General features: G+C 43.9%; 1 protein-coding gene across 3 annotated transcripts in view; it reads right to left on the reverse strand.

The window, feature by feature from the left end:
• The window catches only part of ANAPC1 (anaphase promoting complex subunit 1), a 75180-nt gene that overhangs the window by 17780 nt on the left and 45285 nt on the right, over positions 1-12115 (reverse strand). For all 3 annotated transcript variants that reach the window (XM_074989225.1, XM_074989224.1, XM_074989226.1), the window contains exons 27-33: positions 10004-10122; positions 7101-7372; positions 5880-6114; positions 2996-3087; positions 1438-1572; positions 1200-1282; positions 589-667 (exon numbers count right to left, since the gene is read on the reverse strand). In XM_074989225.1, the coding sequence (XP_074845326.1) occupies positions 589-667; positions 1200-1282; positions 1438-1572; positions 2996-3087; positions 5880-6114; positions 7101-7372; positions 10004-10122 (1015 nt within the window). The remainder of the gene's footprint in view (positions 1-588; positions 668-1199; positions 1283-1437; positions 1573-2995; positions 3088-5879; positions 6115-7100; positions 7373-10003; positions 10123-12115) is intronic.

The following is a 12115-nucleotide window of genomic DNA, read 5'->3' on the forward strand; positions in this document are numbered from 1 at the left end:
GCATTAAGTGCAGCAATTTTTCAGTCTGAAACCCTCCATCCCACTCCCCATCAATATATTCCAAGCCCAAAAGTGTTCCGTGATCAACCTGGTTTGAGAAATGCTGCCATAGAGGCCTCTTAGCACCTGCTGTTTTAATTGGCAGATAAGCTCTTTTCCTCAGTAATATGAGAAAATTCAAATACACTGGGACAGTGGGAAATATTATTTTAATATACTAGATAACATCATTCACAGGTAATTTTAGTGGAAACGTCATTGCAAATATGCAACTGAACCAATGTTTTACAAATCTCATACTGGTTCTCAGTATCACCTGAACTGATCTGGGAAAAGAATAGAAGTTTGCTGAAAATTTTTCATGCTATTGAAACCTATAAAGAAAAATAGTACACTTGAATGACTTTTTTTTCCTAAAAACAAAAGAAGTCATATGATGTGGAAGCTGCAAATTATTGTCTGGAAACGGTCAAGATCAGAGACATGAGATACCAAAACATTTCTCAGTACAGAGCCATATGTTGGTTTTCAAAGTGCATTTCAACACCATTAAAATAAACGGCAAAATAAAACAAAATGGAATCCTACCCTCAACAAAAGAAATTCCGGTTTTACAAAGTCCAGCAAATACATTGTGTCAGGAGCTCGAAGCCAGTCAGCAATGGATCTATTGAAGCATAATAAGTTAAGTTTGTGTTATGTAATGTATTTCAGCAACTTACCAAACATCACAAGCTACATACTGACTCAATAATTAGCTACTTTGTTACCGCTGTTATTAATTGACAGAAGCATGTCTAGTATAGTTAAAGCACAAAAGATCTACTTTCAATTCCCCACCAGCCGATGCACCAGGGCCAGCATGATACTGACATAAAATGGGGATGCTACTTGCAAAAGGGAGCTGTGAGATGCGTTAGTATTTATCTGCTCTGAGACTGCTGAGTGACAAAGCAGCAGCATCATAAAGAAGTGCAAAGAGCTATTACAAAACTGGTAGTAGAGAAGATGGGGAAATGTTTAAAATATGTTTAAAATAATTAGCCCTGAAGAACGAAAGGGCTTGGATAAGATGATTGCAGATGGCAGTTTTATGTGAAATAAGATGTAGAAGCCCCAAGCTGAAGTTAAAATGATGCAGAAGCTGAAAAGCTAACTACTGGTTATAACAAACATTAAAGCCATGCTAAAATCAATACCTGTTATTAGTCTTTAAGTAGATCATAGCTAATGCCAGAGTTGCCCCTGGACAAGTAACATCCACATTTATGGTATCTCCTTCCTGCCAAGATATAACATGTACTTTCAGTCCTGTTCACTAGGAAGTTCTGCTTTACTAGTTATAAACATTGAGAATTCAACATGTGCATTAGAGAAACCCATGGCAATGTACAAGACATCGCCCCTGCTACCACAGCAGTTCTCTAGTGTAACTACCTTTATCTGATAACTCGGAGACTTGTGCTTCTCTCGATGCATTCCTGCTTGGAAACGCTTATGACCTCCAACCATGTACTGATACAGCTGCTCAGGGACATTGAGGTCAGACATGCCTATCAAGTTACTGCCATGCTGAGAAGAAAGGAACAAACAAAGGAAGATAAAACTGTCCCTCCACAAAAAACTACTCATAAAAAATGAATTAATTCTGAATTGTCTAGAAGAGAAGGATGAACGAAATCCCAATGATTGCAGCCACGCTTCACACCCCCCGCACATAAATGAACTGCTGGGGGCTCAATGATTGACAAGCAGATAACCGTACAATGTGAACTATTCCTCTAACGGTGGGCCCTGACAACCTGTATCACCGCTGCATTTAGTCTCAGTTTCTACTCATAGTTCTTTGTTGCAGACACAGTTTGCAGCAGAGTAGTTACCCTGCTCCTGGGGCAGAAAGAGTTAAACTCAGCCCTGGCAGAGAGTTGAGGGTGAAAGAGCCAGCAGCTGGGGTAATTAGCTGCTAATTAGACCCGACTGGGGCTGTATGAATAGAGGGCTCCTTCAGGAGGAGGAGGAGAGTACTTTTGCTGTGGAGCAGTGGGGACCTAGCAGCCAGGGAAGCTAGAGGGGCTTCCCAACACAGAGCAGGGTGGGGGAAAGGCAGGCAGAGCCAGGGGAGCTCTGGCCAGGCAAGATCCCAGGCTGCAGGGCCTGAGACAAGACCTGAAGGTACTAGGGCAGTAGGGAGGTAGCCAGGGCAGGAGAAGGCAGCAGGTCCACCCCCCTGGCCAATGATGAGTGGCCACTTCAGTCTGCAGTTTCCTCCTGACATAATGGCCTAGATGATGATTGGCAGTGGGTCACTGAGGCAAGGTGGGTACAGGGGTTTGGGGTCCCCTGGGAGGGGAGGACCCCACAGAGAGGGTGCCCTGCAGCAAGGCAGTAGCCTGAGGGAATGGCACCGGGACCTAGGAAGTATGCTGGTGGAGAACAAGCAGATAACAATGGCAAAGACACTTGCCAAAGGAGGGCGCTTCAGAGGCTGACAGGCTAAATTCCAAACTGACCAAAGGGAGGTGCTGCAGTGGTGAGTCACTTGTTTGAGAGAATCCGATATTTAAGCTATGTGATTAGTTATTAGCGGACACAAAGGCCATGTGTTCCTGCTCAGCGCACTGTAACAATCAGGATTTCAATTAAAAAAACATTTACAAGTTGAATGTTTGCTGCCGATGAGTCTTCTTTAATACTTATTTTCAATTAACTGTTTCCATCAACATTGCTGATGATAAACCCATTTCCTAGAACAGCTGCAGAAAGTGAACACAGAGGAACTGGAGCACACACAAACCTAATTTAACCTCTTTAATTGAGCAAATATTTGCAAGATATGGGCCCAGCTATTACCCCAGTGAATCTCAATGGAATCTGTCTCTTTCATCAACTACATTGATAATATCATTCTATTTCTTTTATCTTTGCTTCAGAACCTGGTAATTCAGTTTTACATTCTTCTCCACCTGCATTTTAAGAGGAGGAAGGCTGAACTTACCCCCAAGCAGACCATGCCTAGCGCTAAACCAGCAGCTAGAGAATAGGATTCTCTGTCCGTGCAGTACTCCATTTCAGGACCTGGAGGACGTCCTTGTAAAAAAGGAAGCAGCATGAAATTAACCTTCTAAATTTCTAACCAAACTCACCATCCTACAGATATGTCCACATATCTATTCTGGAGACATCATCAATGGACCTAACCACATTAATTACAGAATCACGGGCACATTCTCCTTTTCCTCAACTAATATCACGTATGCCATCGTGTGCCCACAATGCCCACACACTTCATATGTGAGTACAAACACTCATAGAATCATAGAATACTACGACTGGAAGGGTCCAGCCCCCTGCTCTCATGGCAGGACCAAGTACTGTCTAGACCATCCCTGATAGACACTTATCTAACCTGCTCTTAAATATCTCCAGAGATGGAGATTTCCACAACCTCCCCAGGCAATTCATTCCAGTCTTTGACCACCCTGGACAGTTAGAAACTTTTTCCTAATGTCCAACGTAAACCTCCCTTGCTGCAGTTTAAGTCCATTGCGTCTTGTTTTATCCTCAGAGGCCATGAAGAACAAGTTTTCTCTCTCCTCCTTATGACACCCTTTTAGATACCAGAAAACCGCTATCAAGTCCCCCTCACTCTTCTTTTTTCCAAACTAAGCAAGCGCAATTCTTTCAGCCTTTCTTCATAAGTCATGTTCTCTAGACCTTCGATCATTCTTGTTGCTCTTTTCTGGACCCTTTCCAATTTCTCCACATCTTTCTTGAACTGCGGCGCCCAGAACTGGACACAATACTCCAACTGAGGCCTAACCAGTGCAGAGTAGAGAGGAAGAATGACTTCTCGTGTCTTGTTCACAACACACGTGTTAATGTGACCTCCAACCATGTACTCTTCACCAAAGAATGAACAGACGCACAGCAGACATCAAAAATCTCCAAATACACAAACCTGTCAGCCAGCACTTCAGTGGAGTGGGCCATTCTGTTAAAGACCTGAGAGTTTGTGTTTTACAAACTGTCTTTAACAACTGTCTACAGAGAGAATGTTCAGAACTAACATTCATATTCAAATTCGACACATTAACATGTGGTTTGAACAGCGACAGCAATTACCTGACCCATTATAAGGACTTTTTCACATACTTTGATGTTTGATCTAACACTTACTTCCCCACCCCTCACCCCGTCTCTTGCTCTTCTACCTGATTTGCCAACAATGATAATTTTTCTGATATGTCAGCCTTGATCATTTTTGGACCTCTGTGCTTTATATATTGAGTCTGTTCCGGTAAGGCTTTAGATCTGAAGAAGTGGGTCTGTCCCATGAAAACTCATCACCTAATAACTTATTTTGTTAGTCTTTAAAATGCCACATGACTGCTTTTTTTATTTTGATAGAATACAGACTAACACGGCTACCTCCCTGTTACTAACCACCATGCTGGCATATGACACTTCTAATAAAGTAATAGCACAATTTAGACCGGTATATTTTATCCAAGAATATAAGAAAACCCCTATCAATGTAATTAGGGATAATTTCTTAACCTCTTGGATTGTTCACAGCCAGCTGAAAGGATTTTCCAACGGCACCAGACATATTAAGTAACATGGAGGAAATCTGAGCTTATATGCAAAGGATCACACTACAAAAGCCCACGTTGGCTGAGTCAGCACCTAACTACAAATGGGAAGCACATTTCAAAGAGGTACTCTCAGAAAAGACTGTGCATCTCTCTCTGCTCTGGGTTGTGAAGTGTTAAGACACCTCATACCCGAAGGTGGCTCACAACTCTAACCAGCCTACATTTTATATAAAACTATAGTAGCACATTCTGCATAATACAAGACCACTTTGCAACAGAATGTGCCTACATTAACTGACACCTGCTGCAGGTATTAAATAGCGATAGTTTACCTATAAAACAAAGAGCAGAACCACTTATGCACAGAAACAGAAAACAAGTTATAAGTGACTTTCAACATAGAAATATAAAACTTTACTAATTAAAAAAAGAGTGAGTTTCCCACCAAGTCTGCTGCTGCAGAAGGCCTGAAATGATGCACTCAGGGACCTAAGAAATACCAGGAGACGTAATGGCTCTGTGATAACTAATGAGAGGGCCTGCAATAAGCCAGCACTAACAGCCTTTATTGGCAATTAATTTTTTTCCCCCAAAACACACATTTAAATGATTTCTGCACAAACTGGTAAGTGAGGAGACACATTCAACGTGTTTTCTGTGGAAACTCCAAATGGATTTGTACTAGTAGGATCATCTTTAAGCTTGACTGAAAGGTGACAGATGAGACAATTTCTAATGTGTTTCACCAACTACTCACCTTTAGATCAATAGTGGTGGAATCCACCAAATACAGCCCGAACAACAAGTAGTCTTGTGGCACCTTATAGACTAACAGATATTTTGGAGCATAAGCTTACATGGGCAAAGACCCAATGAAGCGGGTCTTTGCCCATGAAAGCTTATGCTCCAAAATATCTGTTAGTCTATAAGGTGCCACAAGACTTCTTGTTGTTCTCAAAGCTACAGACTAACATGGCTACCTCTCTGATACAAATACAGCCAGTTATTTTTTCTACTTAACTGACCCTAAGAATAGGTTACTTTGGAAGAGACTACTGAATGACAGTACGTTACAATTACATACAGAACAGGCAGCTCACGGCTGTTTTGTTCGTTAAATTGCAGAGCCATGGCTTGGAGACGAGAAAGGTGGCACGTGGGTGCACAGACATCATGTGAACTAGCCAAGTGTGAGGTACATTTTTCAAGTCATGGCAATCTCATGTAAAACATACACCTCCCCACCCCAACCTCCACACACAACCCCTAATTGTAGAGGTTTACCTATTTCAGCCAGGAGAACCTCTGCCGTGTGCCGGTGAGCTGTTCCTTGATACACCAGGCCTATTCCTATCACAGCAGCCACCTGCACATTATGAGGGACATCCAACTCCGTTGAAGTGGGCGGTAAGAGAGCAGGTATGTGGATGCTAAGGAGCCGTGTAATAGCCATATCCATTGTGCCTAGCTTGGCAGCAGAAACCCCAAGCAGCAGCCCAATGCTTGTCATCTCATGGCCCTGAAACCGGGAACAAAGACAGTGATGAAAGAGAATGAAGAACCTTAGGCATAGGTGTGCTTCTCTGAGCTGAAAGCAAAGCCTCCTAAGGTCACACACTCACAGTGATTTATGAAGGTACTAGGACAAGAAGCTCAATCTGTAGTTCTGATGAGTTGTGGTTTATACTTGCTCTTTCGGGTTGCTACTCACCGAGTCATAAATGAGTAAATTTCTCCTCTAGTTTATAATCACATCACATCACAGATTGTCACACAGAGAGATTTCAGTTGATGTAAAACCCTTCCACAAACGAAATATTAAACTTCCTTAGCTTGAGACGTTGGGCTCCAAGTTCTATCTGTACTGACTTTTTGAAAATACAAACCTTATTAGCTGGCTGGATATTTGTAATAAAGATCAAAGCAGCCCTAAGCTGTGGTTTTTAATGTTAACTGCATCTAACAATTTCACAGGGGCCCACAACTTCATTCAAAATTATTTAGGGATCCACAAATGAAAAAGAGTTTGAAAACCATTGCTCTAAAGATTTCTGACAAAGAACCAAGCCTTCCAGTTATTAGCATCATTATTTTGATATAGGTGAGTCTAATCACATTTTAACTACTTTTAAAATCTAAGGCTGGGCACAAGCAAGCTACTAAAGTAAACAGCTGACAAAGAGTTTCCTCACGATGGCAGCCTGAGAGAGAATGCAGTGCTCTTAGATAATTCATTAGTAAAAGGATATGCCTTTGTCACCAGAGATAAATGGATAACGGTTATGGACACTGGTGAAGTTCTGAGACAACCAGACAACTGTGTCAGCAGTTAGAAGGATGAGTAAAGAAAGCACTAGCCCTGACCTCACACACCAAGAAACCCAATGTCAAATATTTAAAAAATAAAACATGATAGAAGTTTAAAAATAGAAATATATTTAGGCACCACAGATAGCCTAAAACCCAAAGTCACTTCCGGCTCTTGCTTCTGAACAAAGGTCTCACCTTGGTCAAGTAGTCATGTATGTTGAGCGTGGCGAGTTTTGTGAGGTGTCCGTTCAGACCCAGTGCCATGAGGAAGCCTGCGTATTCATTGGCTAGTTCTGCATTTTTCGGTTTGTTGTAGACAATCCAAGCTGAGTCTATCTGAGAAGCAGGTGCAATCTTTAGTCCAGCAGCCACGCCATTGTGAAAACTGGCCCAGCACGCCATATTTGGAGGGACATCAATGTTGCCACTGTTAAGGTCCACAGTAGTGTTTCTAGGTGGCGCACGGCCTGTCCAGAAGAGAAAATGTACCATGTCAAAAGTTAGCATGCTTTTGAAACCGCTTGGTTGAGCCCAGTCCTCATCATCTGGCAGAGGAAAAAGATGACAGCAAGCTATTCATTGCCAATTAATCGACAACCAAAATAGCTCTTCAGACGAGCACCTCACACACAAGAGTTACTGTCCCTGAAAAGCTATGGCAGCAATGCAGTAAAAAGGCTCATTGGGAAGACAAAGTGTTCTCCTACAGGTTTTCATATGTTACCATTCTGGATATCCGATTTGTGTCCATTTATTCTTTTACACAGAACCTGCTGAGTTTGGCCAATGTATATTACAGTGGGGCACTGCGGGCACATGATGTCATATTATATTAGCAGATGTGCAGGTGAATGAGCTCCTTCCTCGCTTGATGTTCACATCTTCACATTAGCTACTAATACTGAGCCACATCCTCCCTAACTGAACTGACCTTGTCAATTCTGGCCCTCCTCTTGACTGGGACTCCCTCCTTTTCATGAGCCTGTACATTTAGACCCTCCTCTGGAACCCCCACTCAAGCATCTGACAAAGCGGTTCTTTGCCCACGAAAGCTTATGCTCCAAAATATCCGTTAGTCTATAAGGTGCCACAGGACTTCTTGTTGTTTTTGAAGATACAGACTAACTTGCCTACCGCTCAGATGTTAAAATGTTCTTCATGACACAGTGTCAAGAAAACTAAAGACAGCTGTTACCTCTGATACTTGCAAAAAATGTGACCACAGCACAACTAAAAGTTGTTATAAGCCCATAATTTCAATCTGCAAAAGAAAACTTAACATTCAGTGGGAGTGAGTGAATATTGGCAGTTCCTGGCCATCATACATAAAGAGTAAGAAGAACTAACTGGAACTCAGTTGGAGCAATTTTTTACAGAGATCGCTCACAAGATTCTACAGGTGCCATGTCTGCATCATTCATGGTCAGGCAGAGTTTTAGTATCTGCAAATCAGATGGTACTTTTACAGTTGCTCTTTCCTTTCTGTTTTCCTTAATGCTGATTGCATGCTCTAATTCAGTTTGATATTAAGCCAAACAGAGTATTTGGTTCCCCCAGTAGGTTAAGGGTAAAGAATGCCATCTGCGGGGAAGGAAGAAGAGGAGAAACAGGACTTAAGTTCCTAAGTTACTGAAAGACTCTTGAAAGTTTTAACACAGTAAGGCCCCTATCCAATAAAGAACTGCATGGGCAGAACTCTACAGTCATCTGGAATTCTTTGCAAAATAAAGACCTTAGTGGTAAGAAGCTGAATGTGGTCCCATTTGTAGGATATTTAAATTAACGACATCTAGCATCAGGATGAAATCCTGCCTCTTCTGCTGTCAGTAACAAAATTCTCACTGACTTCACTGGGGCCAGGATTTCATTCCCCAAATATTAAAGAACAAACCATATTCAGAGGTCTCCAAACTCATGGAATTTGTTCTAGGCTTCTTGGATTAGAAGGTGCAATAACTTTAACCCTGGCAGCAGTTCCTTTATTTTACTGATCAGCTGGGGATTTTGGAACACTGTGTATTTTCTGCTTTATTAACAGCCATGCATAGCTGCAGTGAACAAACACCATGATCTACTTTCAGGTCCTATCCTGCCCATATTACTAAGCATACAGCTTACTAGCATGAGCACTTCTACTGACTTTGTATTGCACCTAGAAAAGCTGAGACATGCTGTATCATCTGGCCGGGATGAAAGGACAGACAGCCTATTAACTCTGCCAGGGCTGGCTTCTGCTCCGAGTAAGTGTTAAAGTGCAAAAAGAAGCACGTACCTAACGCACAGAAACTTTTTTTTACTTTGTAGCTGGCAAATCACTACTGAGCAGATTTGCTATCTTATCTTACATTTCAATCTATTTGTAATTGGCAAGAACTCTTCTGTGTAGAATTGCGTAGAGCAATTTTAAGGACTGGAAAAGTAATTATTTTTCTCGTAAGTCATATCCTAATTGTAACTTTACTTTGTTTTTCTAATGATAGTTTTGTGTCTGCCACTGACACAAGAATACTACTAACTAAGTTATTCAACGAACTGCTTGGCCTGTCTGGAAACACCAATGCGTTAAGTCTGGTGAGAAGAACGCAAGGGCGTACAGAGGAAGTAGAGTAAGCTCAGGAATTCCCCTCACAGCACAGAATATTGTTCAGTAATTGCCTAAGTCTATTAGAAAAAATACCTTACAAGGCATACAATATGCTTCCTAGAGCAGTCAGAGCAGCCACAGCTCATCGTTTGAATTCTTTTTCAACAGGTTCATTCTGTACTATAGTACACACACCAGGCTCTGCTTTAAAGTGGACACTGCACATTACGAAAACAAATGGGAGCACCTAGAAGAGAGTGAAGAACTGAAATGCTGGTTGTTGGGAGCTCTAGTCTGGCTCAAGTACCACTAGCTCTGAAAGACATGAAGTCCCAGCTCTGCACATTTAGGTTTGAGCTTCACTGTCCATGTCACTTCCCACTGACTACCAGGCACTATGGAAGCACATGTTTTGCAGGGACCAGCTACTATGTGGCTAGCAAGTTTAGACTGTATTGGTTTTTCTCATTTTTAACTCAAGGAAATTAAGTCATGGGGAAAGAGCTGAACATACCAGTTAAATTCAGTTTAGGAATAGGCAACGGCTCTGTCGGGACCGGATGGTAGGAGAACAGAGTAAACATCCCTCGACCTACAGGGAGTGCCATAGTCCGCTGACACAACTGTAATAACCTGTAAAGGAAACCCAAGACAGAAAGCCAAAGAATGACAGGTTAGCCCAGCCATATTTGCAACACAGCACACAGGCAGATACCATTTATGTCTGGTGTGCCAGGACCATCCTCCCTCCGAAGAAGAGTAAACTGGCATTAGCACTTTTGCCAGGCCAATATTATAAATACAAACCTAAGCAGCAGAGAGAATATCTTAAGTCTACAGAAGTATCAAGTCGCATTCAAGGGTCAGTCTGGCCCCCAAGAGTCTAGAGGATTAGTTTTAATTCTTATTATTTAATAATTACCTATTATTTAAGTATTACCACAGTGTTTAGAAGCCCTCTGGCACTGCACTGACAGAACAAAGATGGACCTTGGTCCCAGAGAACTTACTTCAGCTGAGACTGTGTTGGGCCATACCTAATATGCACTAATACACACACCGTTTTACAAGGAAAATTCTGTGCTCTCTACAAGTCATCAGCCACAGCAGAACATGCAGATGAAAGGAACAATAGAGGAGGTGGCACACACACAAAGACGGCCACGTACAGCCCTGCTATGCCTCGTGACAGCCCCATGTCATGGCTCTTATGCAACATGAATCACAACAGCAAAAGACTGTTGACCATGTTTCTCTTCTATGGAAGCAGAGGTCTGATTTACTGAGCTAATGATGCTCTCCAGGCTCATTAACTTACTCGAGCTTTTTAAGTAACACAAGGTTCTTCCTCGAGTGTCCCCGTGGGTGCTCCACGATAGGTGTCGGGCTCGCCCCAGTGCCGCAGGTCGGATCTTTCCAGCAGTTTCTGCCGGACCGCACATGTGCCGGCGCGCACCGCTCCCTTGCGCGCTCCCGGCCACGTGCGCGATCCGGTCCCCGCCAGTTCCTCTTTAACCGCCATCGGCTGCAGACGGAATCTGCTCAGGCTACGGCCAGAGTTAGCGTATTTAATGTTTTTAAAGTGTTCAGAGTTTCTTTTTCAGTCTTTTAGCTTAAGTTAGCTTGTTATTGTTTTCAAAAAAAAAAAAAAGAAAAGAGACTAAAAAGTAAAGTTTTACAGCCTTAGTAGCAAGCAGAGCAGCAGAGGCCTGGGGACGTAAGGCCATTAGGCCTCCTGCCACAGCAGGCTGAGTCCGAGAGGGGAACAGGCACAGAGAAGGTGCTAAGTACCCTATTAATAACTCAAAGACTCACCACAATGTCCTCTTCAGGATTCAAAAAGTGTGAGTTATGTCGCGAAGCGATGCCGACCTCCGATGGGCACAGTCAGTGCATTAGGTGCCTCGGGGAATCTCATGTCACCCAGAAATGCTCCTTCTGCGCAAAGCTCACAGCCAGAGCAAGGAAGGACAGAGAGATGCAGCTGAAAATGCTGCTCTTTGACAAGGCCCTCCAGCCAGACATGCTGGAGAGGCCTCAGCAGGAGGGATCCGCAGGGGCCCATAAAAGGAAAGCTGCTTCCCTCACCCCATCAGCGCAAAAACGGAGGAAGCTTTCACCAACCCGATCCCTGCCGGCAGCCACAGCGAGCGGGACGGGTGGAGCGCATAGCCCCCAGCCGCAGTCACAGCTGAGCGGCGGCGGCGCGGAGACGCACATGGCAGAGGCTGAGCCTCCGATAATCAAACAGCCGCCCCACACCGCAGGCAGGGCGGCGGCCAGGCAAGCGCCGGAACTGGCGGCACCGCACCTAGCGGCACCGACCCCCAGGGAACCGGCAGTGCAGAGCTCGCAGGCACGCGGCCTGCAGGCACCGGGGGAGACCACCCGCGCGGCACCACAGCGGAGCGTGCCGAGCGCGGCGCAGACAGCGGGGCCGAGATCCCTGACGCGGAAAGGGGCGGAGCCAGCCCCACAGGTGTGGGGAAAGGCAGCACAGAAAACCCGGCACCGCAGCCCTTCTCCAGACAGGGCTGCAGGGCTACTCGCTCTAAGCCCTCCACTTATGCTGCGGACTCCAATGAGGTGGCAGGAGTCACCTCCAGTATACCCTTAGCCCCCATCC

The sequence above is a fragment of the Carettochelys insculpta genome, chromosome 3 (assembly GCF_033958435.1).
Source record: "Carettochelys insculpta isolate YL-2023 chromosome 3, ASM3395843v1, whole genome shotgun sequence".
Lineage (NCBI taxonomy): Eukaryota > Metazoa > Chordata > Testudines > Carettochelyidae > Carettochelys > Carettochelys insculpta.